The sequence below is a fragment of the Eptesicus fuscus genome, chromosome 5 (genome assembly GCF_027574615.1).
Source record: "Eptesicus fuscus isolate TK198812 chromosome 5, DD_ASM_mEF_20220401, whole genome shotgun sequence".
Taxonomy (NCBI): Eukaryota; Metazoa; Chordata; class Mammalia; order Chiroptera; family Vespertilionidae; genus Eptesicus; species Eptesicus fuscus.
Window position 1 is genome coordinate 65,675,716 of NC_072477.1, and position 21,478 is coordinate 65,697,193.

General features: G+C 40.3%; 1 protein-coding gene across 2 annotated transcripts in view; it reads right to left on the reverse strand.

Annotated features, from left to right (window-relative positions):
• The window catches only part of RTF1 (RTF1 homolog, Paf1/RNA polymerase II complex component), a 61,879-nt gene that overhangs the window by 28,369 nt on the left and 12,032 nt on the right, over window positions 1-21,478 (reverse strand). The window contains exons 1-2 of one of the 2 annotated variants that reach the window (XM_028147513.2): window positions 12,707-12,769; window positions 7,761-7,868 (exon numbers count right to left, since the gene is read on the reverse strand). Coding sequence is in view for 1 of the 2 variants with exons in the window: in XM_008143024.3 (XP_008141246.1) it covers window positions 12,707-12,817 (111 nt within the window). In the remaining variant the exon portion in view is untranslated. Of the gene's footprint in view, window positions 1-7,760; window positions 7,869-12,706; window positions 12,818-21,478 lie in introns of those variants that run through there. The other variant, XM_008143024.3, reaches the window with a different exon arrangement.

The following is a 21,478-nucleotide window of genomic DNA, read 5'->3' on the forward strand; positions in this document are numbered from 1 at the left end:
ATGCTGGGGTTGCGGGCTTGATTCCCAGTGGCGGGGGTGTGTGGAGGGGGCATTCAGGAAGCAGCCAATCGATGATTCTCTCTCATCATTGATGTTTCTATTTCTCCTTCCCTCTCTGAAATCAATAAAAATCCTATATAATAAAAGCCTAATATGCTAAGTGACCGGTCGTCCATTCAAACCAACCAAAGCATAATATGCTAAGGCCATTCAACTGCTCGCTATGACGTGCACTGACCACCAGGGGGCAGACAATTGACCATTCGCTATGACGCACACAGACCACAAGGGGGCAGACAGTTGATCGGTCGACCAGTGGCTATGACGTGCACTGACCACCAGGGGCAGATTCTCCAACCAGTAGGTTTGCTCGTTGCTGAAGTCCGGCAGATCAGGACCTAGTGAGATGGGCCGGACACGCCCTGGAGCCCTTCCTCAGTCCCTCCCGCTTGCCAACCTCTCGCGTCCCTCCCCGGCCCCAATAGTGCACCGGTGCGGTCCCTCGGCTTGGCCTGCACCCTCTCACAATCTGGGACCCCTTGGGAGATGTCAGAGAGCCAGTTTCAGCCCAATCCCACAGGCCAAGCCGTGGGACCCCACTGGTGCACGAATTTGTGCACCAGGCCTCTAGTATATATACATATATATATATATTTAAAAGAACAGTCTTTGCTCCTTCTATAATGTGATGATAAATTAACCTCCTAACTCAAAATGGCTAATATCAGAAGTAAATTTGTGAGTTTTGTTTTGTTTTTGTGGGGGGTGACAGGGGCAGTTCTGATGAGATTTCCATTTTAGAAATATTCCATATGAACTCTTCTAGTTTACTTTGATTAAATACTGTGAAAGAGTGCTATTTCAATCTTCTGGTTTTATTTTAATCTTAGTTATTTTAATTGCCACATTGTTTTTGTACTCAAGAGCTAGACAAAAGGGGCAAGTAAAAACAAAACAAGTACATGTTAGAGTGATATAAAATGAATGATTTCCCTTTATAAGTTTATCTACTTCTCAAACTTAAAAGCTTCAACTATTAGATCATTATCTAGATAAAAATCCTAATGCTTCTCTCTTCTAAAGCATAGTTCTCAACCATATTAATTTTTTTACCTTTTTTTCATAGCTTTTCTTTTTTAAAATAATTTTTATTTTTCATTACAGTTGACATACAGCATTATATTAGTTTTAGGTATATAACCCAGTGATAAGACATTTATATAACCTTCCAAGTGATCACCCTGATAAATCTAGTACCCATCTGAAATCATACATAGTTATTACAATATTATTGATCATATTTCCTTATGCTGTACTTTTCATTCCAGTGACTATTCTGCAACTACCTATTTGTTCTTTTTTAAAAAATATATATTTTATTGATTTTTACAGAGAGGAAGAGAGAGATAGAGAGTTAGAAACATCGATGAGAGAGAAACATCGATCAGCTGCCTCCTGCATATGCCCTACTGGGGATGTGCCCGCAACCAAGGTACATGCCCTTGACTGGAATCGAACCTGGGACCCTTGAGTCCACAGGCCAATGCTCTATCCACTGAGCCAAACTGGTTAGGACTACCTATTTGTTCTTAATCCCTTCACCTTTTTCACCCATCCCCCCAGCAATCTGGCAACTCTCAAATGTTTTCTGTATCATTGAGTCTGTTTCCGGTCCACTTGTTCATTTATTTTGTTTTTTTTAGGTCCCACATATAAGTGAAATCATATGGCATTTGTCTTTCTCTGCCTGACTTAACTCACTCAGCACCAATGCATTCTAGGTCTATTCATGTTGTTGCAGATGGCAAGATTTCTTTTTTTTTTTTTAAATGGTTGAGTTATATTTCATTGTATATATGCACCACTTTTTATCCATTCATCTACTGATGGACAATTAGGTTGCTTCCATATTTTGGCTATTCTAAATAATGCTGCAATGAACATATAGGTGCATGTCTTTTAGATTTGGTGTTTTGGGTTTCTTCAGATAAATACCAAGAAGTGGAATTGCTGGGTCCTTTGTTATCTTGTTATAGGTTTTGTTGTAAACTCTAGTTTGACAGGTATAAATATTGCTACCCCAGCTTTTTTTTGTTTGTTTCCATGAAATATTTTTCCATCCTTTTTTTTTCTTCAGTCCGTGTGTCTTTCCATCTGAAGTGAGTCTATTTTAGACATATGTAAGAGACTTGTTATTCATTTAGCAACCCTATGTCTTTTGATTGGTGCATTTAATCCTTTTGCATTTAAAGTAATTATTGATATATATGTACTTAATTGCTATTTTAATATTTCTTATTTTTATTTATTTTTTATTCTTCAAGAAGATGACGACCTCTTGACCTAGCTGGTTTGGCTCAGTGGATAGAGTGTCAGCCTGCGGACTGAAAGGTCCCAGGTTCGATTCCGGTCAAGGGCATGTACCTTGGTTGCAGGCACATCCCAGTGGGGATGTGCAGGAGGCAGCTGATCGATGTTCCTCATCGATGTTTCTAACTCTCTATCCCTCTCCCTTCCTCTCTGTAAAAAAATTAATAAAATATATTTTTTTTAAAAAAGAAATTCTCCAGCATGAGAGAAGACAGGCAATCTGTATGAAGAAGTCACTGGAAGCAGTTTGGGTGGACCTACAAAATGGGTAGGACAGGGTCTCAAGGAATCACCAGAGCAGAGCAACCATTTTAGCCAGGTTGATGGAGATTCAATTATAGTGCTTAATCATTTCAAATTTTAATCATTCAAGGAAGATAATTTTAGGTTTGATAGAATCCAAAAGAAGCTAAAGTGTTTAATTTCTCAGTTAACGGAGCTAAAATATATTAACTTCCTATGATGACATCACAGATACAGTACCAGAGGTAACCAAGTACATAAAACATCTTTTGCATTGGCTTTGGTTACAAAACATAGTACAACTATGAACATATTAGTCCATATTTACTGGTTGGTTATGAAAATGGGCATCACCCTCTTCTTCCAAACAAGGTGTCTTGGCCCTCTGTATTTCTACCAATGGGAAGATAAGGCCAAGAGGGTAAAGGCTGAGCTGCCAGGGTCACATATGTGTTAGAGTCACTAGGTCTATATTTACCTACAGATCTGGGTTTCTCATGTACAACAGAGCCAAATTCTGGACTTCCTAGGGGAAAAAAGTGTTTATGAGAGCAATAAAGATCTAAATGTGAAGTCACACAGGTGAATCCAACTCAGGAGGTACTAGGAAGCTAGTAGGCTTCCTTATCCTTCCACTCTCACTCTGCTGCAATTTGACACTGGCTGAGCTTAGCAACTGTCACTCATTCGTAATCTGTGATATTTATCCCTTAGGGAAGAGGGAGAAAAGATAAGAGTAAAAATAGAAAATAAAATGTTGCCCATTAAAAAGGGCTTTCCTGGCTAAACCTGAGTGTGGGAAGAAAAGCTCATTTTTCCTTTCAACAATTTTCAAGAGATGAGAAGACAAAGATGCCTTACCTCCCATGAGGCTAGCTAGTCATGCCAACAGCAAACAACCAAGCTCACTATATTGGACAGAAAATTCCTTATAATACATATTTCAATATTGAGAAGCTGGATTAAGCTATTTCCATATTCTTTCTAAAACATATCTTATTTTTGATAAACCTTAAAAATATAATTTTAAGAAAAATGTTTATTATATACTTTAAAAAAAGATAGTATTTTTTATTTATTGATTGATTTTAGAGAAAGAGAAGAAGGAAGAGAGAGAAAGAGAAAGAAACATCAATCTGCTATTCCACTTATTTATGCATTCATTCGTTGATTCTTTATGTACCCTGATTGGGGATCAAACCCACAACCTTGGTGTATTGGGATGATGCTCTAATCAACTGAGCTACCCGGCCAGGGCAAAGAGTATTTTTAAAGCTAAAAAGCCCTCCTGGCAGGCATGGCTCAGTGGTTAAGCGTTGACCTATGAACCAGGAAGTCACAGTTCAATTCCTGGTCAGGGCACATACCCGGGTTGTGGGCTCAATTTCCAGTATGGGGCATGCAGGAGGTAGCTGATTAATGATTATTTCTCATCACTGATGTTTCTCTCTCTCTCTCTCTCTCTCTCTCTCTCTCCTCTCCTCCCTCCCTCCCTCCCTCCCTCCCTCCCTCCCTCCCTCTCCCTTCCTCTCTGAAATCAATAAAAATATATTTAAAATAAAATAAAACAGAGCTAAAAGAAAATCACCCAAATTTCCATCACTCAAAGATAAATAATCATTTAAAATTTCGGGTCCAGCCCTAGCCGGTTTGGCTCAGTAGATAGAGAGTCGGCCTGTGGACTGAAGGGTCCTGGGTTTGATTTCAGTCAAGGGTACATACATGGGTTGTAGGCTTGATCCCCAGTATGGGGCATACAGGAGGCAGCCGACCAATGATTCTCTCTCATCATTGATGTTTCTATCTCTCTCTCCCTCTCTCTTCCACTCAGAAATCAATAAAAATATCTTTGAAAAAAAAAAAACTTTTTTCGGGGTCCACCTCATTCCTATTTATTCCTATTTAAATACAGAGAAAGATACTCAAAAAGGTACCAATAATCTCCCAAAGATTTTTTTTCCTGGAGAATACATCACATTTATTATAGTTTACATTTACTATTGTAAACCAGAGATTCCCAATGTTCTAAGTACATATTTTAAAGATTTTCCCAGTACCTCTTCTCCCGATCATAGAAGTTAATAAAACATAAAGGAGATGAGAAAGGCTTGTGGCAGGCAAAATCGACACAGAAATATCTTAATCCTAGCCATTAGCTTAGCAATGCTCACCTATTCCTGCAAAAGCCTTATTCTGTTGACTCTGAGACTGAGGGAAAATGAATTCTTCTTTCATTGCCAGGGTGTGGTAGTAAATGGAGGCTCAAAAGTAAAGGACAGGATTCAAGGGATGCTTTTAGGCCTTTGCCATCTAGTACAGAGGAGAGGAATTGACCTGGCATTTCTTAATTTGTTTTGGGAACTATGGCTCTACTAAAAGGCAAACTGTTGTGATCTTAAAAGTGCACCATACAGAAGGCAAGAATGAGAAAATGAGTGCCTGCTGATGTGCATCTGAGTGCAGAGGCCAGAGCCACCCCCAGTGAGAGCTGCTCAATAATAATCTGGGAAAGCAAAAGGATCCACTGTTACTCAGAACTCTCATATACATGGATTCCTGCTTTCCCAAGCAGTCTACATGTATTCAGAACTACACATACAAAGGAAGCATGCATATACAGGGTAGGGCAAAGGAAGTTTACTGTTGTTCATATGAAAAGTAATACAATAATTAATAAAAATATTATAAGAATAAACTGAGAGAGAGAGAGAGAGAGAGAGAGAGACAGACAGACAGACAGACAGACAGACAGACATGGGTGTGAGACATGTTCAATGGTTACCTCCAGCACTTGCCCCAACCAGGGCCAAAGAACCTGCAACACAGGTACATGCCCTTGACCAGGAATTGAACCCACAACCCTTTGGTGCACAAATTGACTCTAACTGCTGAGCTACACCAGCCAGGGCAAGATGTTTTCTTACTAAATAAAAAGAGATTTTAAAAAAAGAGATTTGTAGTTTGACTTTCACTGGGCAGCAATAATATAACAATACAAGGAGGGTTAGTACCACACAACCTGTGACAAACTGACCTTCCCGGCACTCAGCCAAAAGACAGGAAGAAACATGGGGTTGGAAATAGTTGCTTTGGATTTAGGTAACATTGAGATACTGAGTAGTTTGAGCATCCTGGAAGCAAAACACACACACACACACACACACACACACACACACACACACACACAAAGAAACTTGAAGTCTTCAGAGAGGATATCTCTAGTGGGCAAGGAAGGTCTCAGGAGTCAGACCATAAACCATTGCAAACCAGTTACTCTAAAATGAATTTACAAGTGAAACAAAAATACTTTGAGGTAAGTAGGATTCAAGAAGAACAGCTGGGTTAGTGATAAACTATACCGGGATTAGGGTTTAAAAGAATTGGAATAAAGGAGACATATGTAATACTTTCAACAACAAAGAATTAAAAAAAAAGAACTGGAATACAGCCCAAGCCCTTAACTGAAATTGTTTCCTTATGGGTAAAGTAGGAATGACAATACCACCTTGACCATCTATCAGGGTAGTGTGAGACTCAAAGAAGACAGAATAGAAGAAGTTTAGAGCACATCATTAAGTTTATATATATGCAGGGTACTATTTTATGATCTGGAATACAAGAGTCCATATGACCTCTATGAACTATTGGAGTTTTAGAGTTGTAAGATTCTATATTAACTGAGTGTTATACTAAGTCAAAGCAATCTTTAAAAGGGTTCCGTAGTCATTATCTAGATATTGACAGTGGCCAGCAAAGAAGTGTGTGAGAAGGCATGGTTTCTGACTTAGGTGTTTTTTGCCCCCCAGAAAGTAGAAAAGGGCCAGTGGAGTTGAAGAATAAATACAATTTAATGTCAGCCCACAGAACATGAAGAATACCTTAGCTTTCTTTTCTATGTAATTAATCAGACAAAGTACAAAAGACACTACTGTATTTTATAACTAGTCAATCACATATATTTAACTGGAAAACATAGAGAATCACTACACTCAATCACAAAAACTTAAAAGTCTGCTATGGAGACAAAAACAAAAGTGAAACAGATGTAATACAAAAATATGTAGCACCCCCCACACCAAAAAAATATATATGTAGCACTGGCTGGTGTGTAACAGTGGTTAGTCCAATTGGTGTGGCTCAGTGCTTGAGCGTCAAGCTATGAACCAAGAGATCACGGTTCGATTCCCTGGTCAGGGCACATGCCCAGATTGCGGGCTTGATCCCCAGTGTGGGGCAGGCAGGAGTCAGCCCATCATTGGTTCTCTCTCATCATTGATGTTTCTATCTCTCTCTCTCTCTCTCCCCCTTCCTCTCTGAAATCAATAAAAATATATATTTTTTAAAACACACAAAAAACAAAACAGTGGTTGTTAGATTGTTGACCCACGCACCAGAGTCGTGGGCTCAATACCCAGTCAAGGGCACATACCTGGGTTGCAGGTTAGAATCCCGGCCCCAATTGAGGTGCATGTGGGAGGAAACCAATCAATGTGTCTCTCTCACATTAATCTCTCTGTCTCTCTCTACCCCCCTCCCTTCCATTCTCTCTAAAAATCCATGGGAAAAATATATTCTAGTGAGGATTAACAATAACAAAAAAGTAAAATATAATCAGTACTCTATTCAACTGTTTGGTAGGAAGTGTCAGAATTTGTTGTACACAAGTCTGAGCAAGTGGTCTATGAAAATCACTTTATTTTTCCAAATTCTTGTGATGAGATTTTTTTAATCCTCATCATTAGGATATTTTATAGAGTGGAAGGGCGGATGGAGGGAGGGGATGGGGTGAGAGAGGAAAGGAGGGAGGGAGGGAGGGAGGGAGAGAGAGGTGTGTCAATGTGAGAGAAACACATTGATTGGTTGTTTCCCCACACACACCCCGACCAGCGCCAGGTATAGAATATGCAACCGAGGTACATGTCTTTGATCGGGAATCGAACCCACTACCTTTTGGTGCACGGGCTGATGCTTTAACCACTGAGCACACCGGCCAGGGCTGTGATGAGCTTTTAATGGTATCTAGATAAATAAGGTGCTACTGTATGATCATCTAAATAGCCAAGAACTAAGAAGTATGTAAAAATAAGGCTTGTAAGCAATCCAAATAATTGTCGCTAAATTCAAGTACTAAAGAAGAGTATTCCAACCTAAACTCTATGGGGTCCCCTGGTTTCCTGACCACAGAGCAGATCAGATGCAGGAAGTTGGAAGTAGAGCAGATTACCAAAAGGTGAGAACAAGTGGCCACTTCTTACCTACAGTAATGGAGAGAAAGAAAAGGTATAAAAAGCAGTACCACACAGCTCAACATTTTGGAAGTCATTACTTCATGGTACAAGAACTGCCATTCATAATCATAACTAAATCAACAAGAAAAACTATATATAATAATATCTATCAAAAAAACTTTTCAAATGTAGTGGGATTTATATTCTAAACTTTCAAGAGTTTAGTTTCAGTATTAAGATAATTCATCTGTGTGGAACATCTTGTTCTGGAGAACTATGGGTATGAAAACTTTACTAAATCAATACATAGACGGGAAAATAAATACTAGCTTAGCAGTGAAGGCCTTTATCAGAAGCATGTGCTAATTATGTATCTCTTCGGTAAAGCATAACAAAATACTCTTGCATATCTAGGCCAACTTCCAGGAAAAATTGTTACTAAATGAATATATAAGTAAAAGTTATCTTTTTCAAAATATTCTATTAATAAAAATATTAGAGCCAGCAAGAGGTAACAGAGTGGGAATTAGGACTATAACTAGATTAAAGTGGGAGAACCCAAAAGATCAGATGAAATAGGAGAAAAAGAGAAGAAGCTTCAGAAAGAAATAGAAAAAAATGGAATGAGGGGAAAGTAAGAAGAGACCAGAGTCTTTAGAGAGGCAAGTGGGAGAGTTTTGCAACCAGGAAGGCTGGCAGAAGTCTTGGGGAAGAAAAAAGAGGTATGACATGTGCCGAACTACAGGGCTGGGCCAAAGCCTTTATTGCTCAAAAATTATGAAAACAAGACTATACATGAAGCTTAAAAAAAAAAAAATTCTGTTAGGTAGAGGATATTAGAACATAATGCAGCTGTTTCCTCACTATGTCTAATGTAGTTACACTCAATTTTGAACAACAAAAAAGGTTTTCTTGGTATCCAACGTGATTTTTACCGGTAACTAGTGAAAATCTAGGCTTTCTTCTCATCTAGCTGCAGCTGTCTGTTTATATATGATCCACCATTTCTAAAAAGGACTCTGAACAACTTAATTTAGGACTCCATTCCTCCAAACAAATGTACTTTTTTGTTTTGTTTTTAAATCCCACCTCATGAGTGAGCTGCTCCTCTCTTCCTCCTAACCTCGTTATTTTTCTTCCCTGCCACTTCTGTTTGCATCCTTGGTGGTGCTTCTCCCATCTAATGCTTTCAGGGACAAGAAGTGACAGCACTACCCTGCCTGGTTTGGCTCAGTGGATAGAGCGTCGGCCTGTGGACTAAAGGGTCCCAGGTTCAATTCCAGTCAAGGGCACATGCCTGGGTTGCGGGATCGGTCCCCAGTGGAGGGCATGCAGGAGGCAGCCAATCAATGATTCTCACATCATTGATGTTTCTCTCTCTCTCTCTCTCTCTCTCTCTCTCTCTCTCTCTCTCTCTCTTCCCCTTCCTCTCTGAAATCAATAAAGATATCTTTAAAAAAATTCTATGCAATATTAAAAAGAAAAAGAAGAAGTGGCAGCGCCAAAGTACCACAGTACAGCATTATGGCTTACTACTGAAGTGTGCTTTCCAATTTTCTTTCTTTTTTTTTTTTTTAAATATATTTTATTGATTTTTTGCAGAGAGGAAGGGAGAGGGATAGAGAGTTAGAAACATTGATGAGAGAGAAACATCAATCAGCTGCCTCCTGCACATCCCCCACTGGGGATGTGCCCGCAACCAAGGTACATGCCCTTGACCGGAATCGAACCCGGGACCCTTCAGTCCACAGGCCGACGCTCTATCCACTGAGCCAAACCGGTTTCGGCTGCTTTCCAATTTTCCAAGCTTAGTCAAATTAAACCTTACAGAAAGAGTCCCATGTACCCCAAATTCTCACTGAAAATAATGCATTCACCAAAAATAATACATAAGTATATGCACTTTCATTAAACTTAGGTCCCTGTGCCCCTGGGCGAAGATAATGTAACACCCACTATTCCCTCCCTAACTGAACCTTATACTTAATGTCCAATGCACCCACTTTTTCTGGATAAGAAACTTTCATAACTTTCAGCTAGATATCTTCTTTCTCTAAAATCAGTGCATGTCTCTCCCTATAACAAACCACCCACTAACCTTCTCAGTTGTTCTTGACCAGTTTTCTGCACTATCAAATCTGAAGGAACCAACATACTTTTTCTATGTGTATCCACTGTTCACCAACGATAATAAACAATGAAGGTTGGGAGGTGTATCTGAAAAAATTACAGATTAACATATGATACAAGTAGGCTCCATCTGACTGGGACTTGCTTTAACAACCAAATTTCTGTAAGTAATAAGGATATAAAAGCCATAGCAGAAATGAGACAACATAGCAAATTACCTCATTATACAGTTTTTACCTACAAATAGACATATTATTATGAGAGTGAAAAAATGGCAAAAGCTGCTGTCTCAAACTTTATATTCTAAGGATCTCTCAGAAGTTCCCTACCCAACCCAAAATTGGGTAGCCATAAAAAAGAGTTCACAGCCGAAACCGGTTTGGCTCAGTGGATAGAGCGTCAGTCTGCGGACTGAAAGGTCCCAGGTTCGATTCCGGTCAAGGGCATGTACCTTGGTTGCGGGCACATCCCCAGTGGGGGGTGTGCAGGAGGCAGCTGGTCGATGTTTCTCTCTCATCGATGTTTCTAGCTCTCTATCCCTCTCCCTTCCTCTCTGTGGAAAATCAATAAAATATATTTAAAAAAAAAAAAGAGAGAGCTCACAGTATTACCACTGAGTTCTCTGGCGGTTGGCAGGACTCAAAAAAAGTTTTTTTCCCCATCTTTTTGGACAGTTTGCTGAATTGTTCAAAGTAATAAAATATTCACCCTAACTTTGAGGTGCTCAGCTAGTATGGGCAAAAGAGTGATAATACATACTGAAGGTGCCTTTCAGAATGACCATGATACTGAGGCCGCTATTCCCAGTGGGGCAAGGCGATTGGAGTAGAGCTGCAAGAAGCTCGTGGGCCTGGGGAACTGGGACCTGAAGGCAGCAGCAGGAGCTAAGAATCTTGTAGGGGGAAAGTTACTCAAATTATCATTGCCCACTGGGCAGAATACAACTTGCCTGTCAGCTTTTTCTCCAATAAGTGCATAAGCAGTTGGGTAGGATTCTGAGGTGTGAGGACTTTGAGATATGGTTAAGTAGCTGCAAGGAACCTTAAGCTTGAAGGTCTTTATGGACTCTGGATGTATTCTAGCACAAGTTTTGTGTTTCTCTAAGCTGTGGAGGTAGCACACACTCTGCCGTCCTGACACAAGCAGCTAAAAAGTATGAAGGGAATCCCTACTAGTAACTGCATACTTAGGACTTGAATATGAAGAATGCAATACTTCACAGAATATTTATGCTTGTATCTTAAAGAACTGCAAAGACCATAAACATGTAACAGGGTATTCTAGATATACCACAGATTCAAACTTCATAGAATATTGATAGGCGAGGGGAAGAAACACACAACAGCTGACTTCTGAAACATGGAAATTAAAAGTAGTTGATATAGGAACAATGGGAAAAGGAAATTATTCAAGATTTTCCTGTATTGTCTATGCATTCAAAAAAATAAAATGGGCCAGCCAGTGTTGCTCAGTGGTTGAGCGTAGCCCCACGACACAGGAGGATTCCAGTCTGGGCACATGCCCGGGTTGTAGGCTCAATCTCCAGGAGGGGCGCGCAGGAGGCAGATGATCTATGTTTCTATCTATCCCTTTCCCTTCCTCTCTCTAAAATCAATATATATATATATATATATATATATATATATATATATATTTTTTTTTAAACTACAAATTGTAGCTTCAAGGTGAACACATGGAGGAGCTAGGAGGGTGGCACACCCAGAGTAGGAGAGTAGGCAGGGGTGCATGCAGGAGGCAACCAATTGATTTGTCTCTCCCACATCGATGTTTCTCTCTCTCTTTCTCTCTCCCTCCCTCCCTCCCTCCCTCCCTCCCATCACTCTCTGAAAAGCAATGGGAAAAATATCCTCAGGTGAGAATTAACACACAAAAAAGACAATAGCCCAGCCAGAGTGGCTCAGTGGTTGAGCATCAACCTATGAACCAGGAGGTCATGGTTCGATTCCTGGTCATTGATGTTTCTATCTCTCACTCTCCCTTCCTCTCTGAAACCAATAAAATATATATTTTTAAAAAGAAATAAAAAAAAGAAAGCTTCTTGTCTTGCGAAAGTATTTTCCACTAAAATAGGGCATTCTCTACAGAAATTTCTTTTCTAACACAAAAGTAGAATTAAAAGATGAGGAAAATACCCACACAAAATAAAAGAGATGATGACTAACGTTGTGCCCTTTCTTCTGCGGTAGGCTGAAAACAAAAGACTGAAAAATATCCACAAATGCCCTGTAGAGACTAGCAGTATAGAGAACATGACAATTCGAGAGTTTTCCTTACACAGTTTTCTTTCCTAAGAAGTTCTTGTAGATCTTAAGTTGGAGGTCTCAGTTTAAGAAAAAGAGGCCATGCCCTGGCCGGTTTGGCTCAGTGGGTACAGTATTGGCTTGTGGACTGAAGGGCCCAGATTCAATTCCGGTCAAGGGCACGTATCTCGGTTGCAGGCTTGATCCCAGCCCCGGATGGGCATGTGTGGGAGGCAACCAATTGATTTGTCTCTCATATCCATGTTTCTCTCTCTCTTGTCTCTCCCCCTCCCTTCCACTCTCTCTAAAAATCAATGGAAAAAATATCCTTGGGTGAAGATTAACAAAAATAAAATAAAATAAATAAACATGAAATCAAATCTACAGTTTAAAAGAAAAAGAGGCCATCAGAGTCACCAACACATGGACCCTTATATACCTGTCAGTCCAGTGGCCTATTCCCTCCACACCCACCTCATCATCACTGTCCGACGTCTCCGAGTCTGAGGAGGCTGCAGGCTGACTCACAGGTGGCTCCTTCTCCTCAGAGTCACTGCGCTTCCGCTTTGCCAGGGACAAGAGCTCCTAATAGGGCAGAAGTAATCACATGAGTCTTATTCAACAGAAAAGAAATATCCAAGAATAATAAAATGCCCACCCTCCCTATACCTCTTCTACCTCTCTGTGCTTTCAATTGAAGGACATCATCATGGGAACTTTTATCACATGAACACAACTGCTAGCATTCCTAAGTGCTACTAGTAAAATAAATGTTTTCAAAACTGTCTCCTACCTCTTAATGGCAAAATATATGTCTGAAATGCAAAAGTGAATATAAAACTGACCTGAAGGCTACTTCCAAATTGTCACCATTTTCTTTATAAGCTACAGAAGTACCGATTCTCAGGTATTTATATAAAAACCATGATTACAAAGGTAATTTGCTCACTGTTCTTAATGGCATAGCTAACCGATACTCTGAGCATCTTCTTACTGTAATTTATAGTAAAATTGGCATTTGTGGGTTAATTTGAATGAGCTGACAAACTACAAGTTTCTGAGGTCATTTTTAAAAATTTTGAATGCATAAGCAAAAAAAAAGTTTTTTTCCAATGATTAATCCAGGATCTGACAACAAGCCACCAATGTGCTGGCCACTACATTAGAACTCTAATTTGATAACCCCAATATTGCTACTCATTACCTCTGCCTTCTCCTGGTGATTTAAGAGAGACTAGTTGGGGGAGGATGTGCCATTTAGTAAGTTGTGGCTACAACCAGGTTTTGCTCTCTCACAGGGTTCCCCTCTGCTGCTACTTCTCCCCAACTCATCCCAGTCACATGAAAATGCAACAAAAGGATACTTGCTCTGGTTTTTGCTCTCTGCTAATATCAATACCAGCCCACAATTACACTGTACTTACTAGATGCCTGGTACTTTTCTAACCATCTAACATTTAATCTTCACAACAACCTTAAGGTAACTATCATTATCATTCCCATTTTTTTCTTGCCAACTATTTATTTATCTATTTGTTTTTTATGTAATCATCCCCATTTAAAGATAAGAATAAAGAGCAGGAGAGGTTAAGTAATTTACCCAAGGTAAACAGCTAGTACATGATAAAGTCAGAATTCAAACCAGGGTAGATAGAATCCTAATTCAGGAATGGTTTACTAGTCTAAAACCTTTTTCTCCCTTTTGCTAAAAGGAGAAAAATACAACTAATAAATACGAGTAGTATCATTCCTACAATTACAAGTCAAGTGCCAAAATAGATTTTAAAATAATAGACTCCTACAAAGTATGTTTTCTTCTTCCAGTTTCTTTCTATTTTAGGAGTATACCCTCCTTGGCCAGAATGAGAAAATGACCTTCTCAGATTAACAGCTGACATGCTCTCTTTCATAAGCAGTCATGAAATGTTACTCTTCTCGTCTCATTAGAGGGAGCTAGCACACCAACTTCCTGAAAACGCTGAAGCTCATAAGAACACTCTACTTTTTCATACCAAAACGATTAACTCCTATTGACCAAATGCAAATCACAGCAATATTTGTGTTTATCGTATTTTTAAAAATTGAGGCACAACTGACATACAGTACATTTTATCCTTTCTTAAGTACAGTTCTGAGTTTGACAAAGAGTTTAAACTCCCACAATTAAGGCATATGATAGTATCATCATCATCCCAAATATTGGTATTCTTCATATACTTCCCCACAAAACTATTGTCTGTCCCTAAGTCTGCCTATCACAGAATATCATATAAATGAAATCATACAATATGTAGCCTTTGAATTGGGGTTATCAAATTAGGGTTCTGAAGTAGTGGCCAGCACATTGGTGGCTTGTCAGCCCTGGATTAACCATTGAAAAGAAGCCATTAGGCTTCTTAGCATAATGCATTTGAGATTCATTCATGTTGCAGCATATATCAGTAGTTTATTCCTTTTTATTGTTAAGTAGTATTCTATTAAATGGATATAGCACACTTTGTTTATCCATTTACCAGTTGAAAAACATTTGGGTTGTTTCCATTGTAGAGCAATTATACGTTCATGTACAGGTTTTTGTGTAAACATTAAATTTTTAGGAGAAACCAAGATGGCGGCATAGGTAAACACCTAAACTGCTGCCTTGTACAACAATTTCAAAACTACAACTAAAAGACAAAACCAACATCATCCAGAACCACAGGAAGGCTGACTGAGTGGAAATTCTACAACTAGAAGGAAAGAGAAAAGCACAGTGAGACTCAGAGGAGCTGCGGAAGGCAGATAGTTCTGGGCGAGACTCTGGGGACCCAGATTCATACGGGCTGAAACTGGACTGTCAGGAAAGAGAAAAGCACACTGAGACTCAGAGGAGCTGCAGAAGGCAGAGTTACGGAGGCGCGTGCGCGCAGAGAGGGCGGGCAACTGAGTACGCGGCTGGCTTTCTCAAGCGGGAGGGAGACAAAAGCTCCCAACGGCTCTGAACTCCAGTGAGACTCTGGGGACCCAGACTCATTCGGGGAGAAACTGGACTGTCTGGCAGCAGGCGGAACTCGAGGGTGGCTTTCTCTCAGAGGTGCTTGCAGCGATTACTGCGGGACACTGAGACCCAGGGGCCTCTTAGGGCAGGGCTGACAGGAAACAGAAAACTTCCGCACTGAAACTCCGCCCCATTCAAGCTGAGCACAGAAGCTTTTGCAAGTCTTGTCTCATAAGGGTGTCTCCAGCACAGAAGTTCTCCCAGCATAGACACAGCTGATCCTCACAGCCAATTGGCCTGGAGGTCAATTCCTCCCAGTGATACCAACAACAATAAAGGCTTAACTACAACAAGACTGTGCACACAGCCCACAAAGGAGTGCACCAAGAGTGTTTACCTCAGGTAACTAGGGAGGCTGAGCCACTGGCCCCTATAGGTCACCTACCACACAAAGCCACTCCATCAACAGAGGGAAGCAGCCAAAATGCAGAGACAAAGAAACAGATCACAAATGAAAGAAATGGAGGAGGAAAGCAAACGACTGGATATAGAGTTCAAAACCAAGGTTATAAGGTTTTTCAAGAATTTCCTAGAAAAGGCCGATAAATTTAGCAAGACCCTCGAGGATATGAAAAAGGACCAACTAGGAATTAAGCATACACTGACTAAAGTAAAAAATATTATACAGAGATCTAATAGCAGACTAGAGGATCGCAAGAATCAAGTCAAAGATTTGAAATACAAAGAAGCAAAAAACACTCAACCAGAAAAGAAAAAAGAATCCAAAAATATGAAGATAGTGTAAGGAGCCTCTGGGACAACTTCAAGCATACCAACATCCGAATTATGGGGGTGCAAGAAGAAGAGAGAGAGCAAGATACTGAAAACCTATTTGAAGAAATAATAACAGAAAACTTCTCCCACCTGGTGAAAGAAATAGACTTACAAGTCCAGGAAACGCAGAGAACCCCAAACAAAAGGAATCCAAAGAGGACCACACCAAGACACATCATAATTAAAATGCCAAGAGCAAAAGACAAAGAGAGAATATTAAAAGCAGCAAGAGAAAAACAGTTAATTACCTACAAGGGAGCACCCATACGACTGTCAGCTGATTTCTCAACAGAAACTATGCAGGCCAGGCGGGAGTGGCAAGAAATATTCAAAGTCATGAATAGCAAGAACCTACAACCAAGATTACTCTACCCAGCAAAGCTATCATTCAGAATTGAAGGGCAGATAAAGAGCTTCACAGATAAGAAAAAGCTAAAGGAGTTCATCACCGCCAAACCAGTATTATATGAAATGTTGAAAGGTATTCTTTAAGAAGAGGAAGAAGAAGAAAAAGGTAAAGATAAAAATTATGAACAACAAATACATATCTATCAACAAGTGAATCTAAAAATCAAGTGAATAAAAAAATCTGATGAACAGAATAAACTGGTGAATATAACAGAATCAGGGGCATAGAAAGGGAGTGGACTGACAGTTCTCGGGGGGGGGGGGGGGGGAAATGGGTGTGGGGGGTGCGGGAAGAGACTGGACAAAAATCATACACCTATGGATGAGGTCAGTGGGAGGGGGTAAGGGCAGAGGGTGGGGTGGGAACCGGGAGGAGGGGAGCTATGGGGGGGAAAAAGAGGAACAATTGTAATAATTGGAACAATAAAGATTTATTAAATTAAAATAAATAAATAAATAAATACAGACTTCCACTCCAAAAAAAAAATTTTTTTTTATTTCACTTGGGTAAATATCTTTGAATGGAATTGTTGAGTTGTACAGTATTTTGTGTCTGGTCTTAACTATTATTTTTTTCCCATATTACCTTAATGCAAATTTATAAACTTTTACAAAGATTTCTGGTAAGTGAACTCTTTCCTGACCTTTGAGGTTCACGGATGTACCAGAATTCTTTATAATAGGTTGATACCAACTCATTATAACAGGGATTTGGGTACACTATCAATCAAATTTTTCTCTGAAATATTAACTATCACATGCAGTAGACAGCCATTAAAAGTTACTGTAACTTAAAGTGTTAAGCTGTTAGTGCTGTCTTTCTGTTAAAGACATTCCACTCTATACAAAAAACCTAACAAATGGCTCTCCTTCATCAACAAACAACTGCATCTGATAGGTACAGTCCCTCCTCTTATACAACATTAAATACTATATTAACAATAATATGGAGACAGCAAAGTCCTTCTTAACAGTGTGAAAGATATCCTTTCCACAAGTTGAGAATTGTATAGAAAGCTACTGGGGGAACTCATGGCAAGGCTACTCTTTTATTTATTTATTTATTTATTTATTTAGTATACTTTTATTGATTTCAGAGAGGAAGGGAGAGGGAGAAAGAGATATAAACATCAGAGATGAGAGATAATCATTGATCGGCTGCTTCCCGCACACCCGACACTGGGGATTGAGCCCGCAACCCAGAGATTCCTATGCCCTGACCAGGAATGGAACCATGACATTTTGGTTCATAGGTCGATACTCAACCACTGAACCACACCGGTTGGGCGAGGTTACTCTTTTTAGTTAAGTCCTTTATGTTCTACTGAGGGCTCAGAGTACAGCTGAACAGACAAGTGTACAATGGAAAGGTCTTTCCAACAATGCATACATGAAGAGACCATCAGATTTGCTACCGTAGGGTTGATTTACCCAATGTCTATGCTCAAAAAAACCCCAAACCAATGTAAAACTGATTCTTGCACAGGGGATAGGTCCTTCTGAAGCTCTTTTGCCTGCCTGCTTTCCTGTACCACAATGTTGAGACAATGTTTCTGTGTGTCCAGTGGTTCTCACTCACCGTCATCCTTGTATTACATCTCACCCAGTAAAACGTGTCCTTATTTATCTTGGCATTCTTATAGGGCAGTGGTCGGCAAACTCATTAGTTAACAGAGCCAAATATCAACAGTACAACGATTGAAATTTCTTTTGAGAGCCGAAAACCGACTTCTGCGCATGGGCCACGAAGTTTCAATCGCACTGTACGTGCACGCCCGCACATGGTATTTTGTGGAAGAGCCACACTCAAGGGGCCAAAGAACCACATGTGGCTTGCGAGCCACCGTTTGCCGACCACTGCTCTAGGGCAGTGGTCGGCAAACTCATTAGTCAACACAGCCAAATATCAACAGTACAACGATTGAAATTTCTTTTGAGAGCCAAATTTTTTAAACTTAAACTTCTTCTAATGCCACTTCTTCAAAATAGACTCGCCCAGGTCGTGGTATTTTGTGGAAGAGCCACACTCAAGGGGTCAAAGAGTCGCAAGTGGCTCGCGAGCCGCAGTTTGCTGACCACGGCTCTAGGGGAATGGTAGTATGGAATGCCAGCATGGTATATCAAATTTAAGGTGAACTTCAAGTTCTGCTTAAAGTAATGCCAATGCTCAACACACTATGGGTATGGCTGTGTAGGATGCCATACCTGGCTTCTAGGGCAGTTTCATTGCTTAAAAGCCATATTTTACATTAAACTAGACTGCTAAAACTGAGACCCTTTAATTAAGCGAGTCTAACTGAACTAAGGTAATGTTTATTAAAACAATGCTATTCTGGTTAAGATTAGAATTCTAATCCATGAATATGTGAAGACTTAAACCTGAAGATTTAATTCCCCCACCTATCATTCACAACTAGTGTGCTTTTTGTGATGTCATATCAGGATCAAACTATAATAGAGCAACTTAGCTCCCTCTTAGTTACTTAAAGAAAATTAAATCTCATCTCTTTAACCAAACCTCCCATGACCACATGTAAGTGGGACACATATTTTATACCCTAGAAAAAGAGAATAGAAATTCATATGGACAAAGCTGAGGTTTTCATAGCCAATTAACATACGAGCTCTTTCTTTTAACTTATTCATTCCACAAATATAACTAATGTAAGTAATTACTACCAGCTAGAAAGACCAAACATCCTTGTGTGCGCAGGACTGTCCTGGTTTTAACATTAAAAGTTGTGCGTTCTGGGAAAATTCTCAGTTCCAGGCAAACTAGTATCTACCAGTACCTACTATCTACCAAGCACTGGAGAGACAGTCATGAAGAAAAGATACAAAGGCCCGAACGAAGTGGCTCAGTGATCGTCGACCTATGAATCAGGATGTCACTGTTTGATTCCCAGTCAGGACACATGCCTGGGTTATGGGCTCGATCCCCAGTGGGGGGTGGGGAGTGCAGAAGGCAGCCGATCAATGATTCTCTCTCATCATTCATGTTTCTCTCTTTGCCTCTCCCTTCTTCTCCTTTATCTCATGGAATTTAAAGTAGTGGAGACATACAATAAACAAGTAAAGAAACAATTAATTATATCTAGTGATAGTATTAAGAAGTGAGCCGAAACCGGTTTGGCTCGGTGGATAGAGCGTCGGCCTGTGGACTGAAAGGTCCCAGGTTTGATTCCAGTCGAGGGCATGTACCTTGGTTGCGGGCACATTCCCAGTAGGGGGTGTGCAAGAGGCAGCTGATCGATGATTCTCTATCATCAATGTTTCTAACTCTCTATCCCTCTCTCTTCCTCTCTGTAAAAAAATCAATAAAAATGTATTTTTAAAAAAAGAAAGAAAAAGAAGGAAGTGAATTGAGTGAATGGGAAAACCTATCTGTGATAGGATGATTGGGGAGGTTTCGCTGAGACTTTGGGAGAGGAAGGAGGGATGCAGTATTTTGGACAAAAGTCTCCAAATGGAATAGCTAAGGCCCTGAAGCTGGTAACAAGTTGGTTTAGTCAAATACCTGGAAGAAGAAGCAATGTGAATGGAGCTTAGCAGGCAAGGAGAAGGAATGAGGTAGGTTAGAGGTAAGAAGAAACCAGATCATTCTGCAATTTATAAAACAGGACCAGGAACCTGGCTATTATTTGAAGGTAATGAGAACTATCAAATAGATTTAAGCCGAAGCCGGTTTGGCTCAGTGGACAGAGCGTCGGCCTGCGGACTGAAAGGTCCCAGGTTCGATTCCAGTCAAGGGCATGTACCTTGGTTGCAGGCACATCCCCAGTGGGGGGTGTGCAGGAGGCAGCTGATCGATGTTTCTAACTCTATCCCTCTCCCTTCCTCTCTGTAAAAAATCAATAAAATATATTTCTTAAAAAAATAGATTTAAGCAGGGGAGTAACTGTAGAAAATAGGCCTCTGTTATCCATCTCCAACATAGCCAACTTTTAACGGAAATAGTTATTGAATTCCCCCAGGGCAAACAGAATGTAGGGCAGAGGGAAGCTCACTGGTGGGGCTACGAGCTAAGTGCACCTCCTCACTCTACCCCATGTCCCCTGGGAAGGTCTGAGACTAGGGCCAAGAGCGGCCCTAACAGGGCCCTCCCTGAGCTGCAGGGAGGTGACTGGGGGAGGTGGAGGCAACTAAAAAAGTCCTCAGCCCAGTTTTTTTTAAATGGCCCAATGGCAGACAATAAGACCTAGGTGATGTAGGAGGAAACAGGTAACCCCATAGTACTCAGCCAATGAGGAACCAGAGGAGGGACTGGATAAATAGGCTGTGTTAGCTACATCAGAAGTGCCTATACATCCAGACGGACACCTGCTCTCGAGAACGTATTAAAAGTCTTGTTTTCACCATACTTCAGTCTCTGAGTCTGTTATTTGAATTCAGACAGATGAGCATTTCTCACTTAACCATCCCCGGAAGGTTTTTAAAAGAGCAGTCTGACTGACAGAGGATCAGACTAGAGGGGCCAAGGTACAAATGCAGAGAGGAGTCAGAAGGAATCCACAGCAGTATCATCAGAGTGGACGGTGACCTGGCAAAGGTAAGTAACCACAGGAACAGAGAGAAGTGGGAAGACTTAGAGATACTGAGGAAAGAGTAGAAATTCAGAGGTTTAAATTTAAGATTTAATATCTATTCTTTCATATCACAATTATTGAGCCTTAGCCCATTTTTCCCAGTGGTTAGTATCAACTCTCGGACTGAAGGGCCACAGGGTTTGATTCCAGTCAAGGGCAGGTACCTCAGCTGCAGGCTCCAGTCAGTGTGGGAGGCAACCAATCTATGTGTCTCTCACATCGATATTTCTCTCTCTCTGTCTCTCCCCCTCCCTTCCACTCTCTTTAAAAATCAATGGGATGTAGTCCCATTTGTTAATTTTCTCTTTAGCTTCCATTGCCCTAGGGGCAGTGTCAGTGAAGAATTTCTTTTGGCATATGTCTGAGATTTTGCTGCCTGTGGATTGTTCTAGTATTTTTATGGTTTCCCGTCTTATGTTTAAGTCCTGTATCCATTTTGAG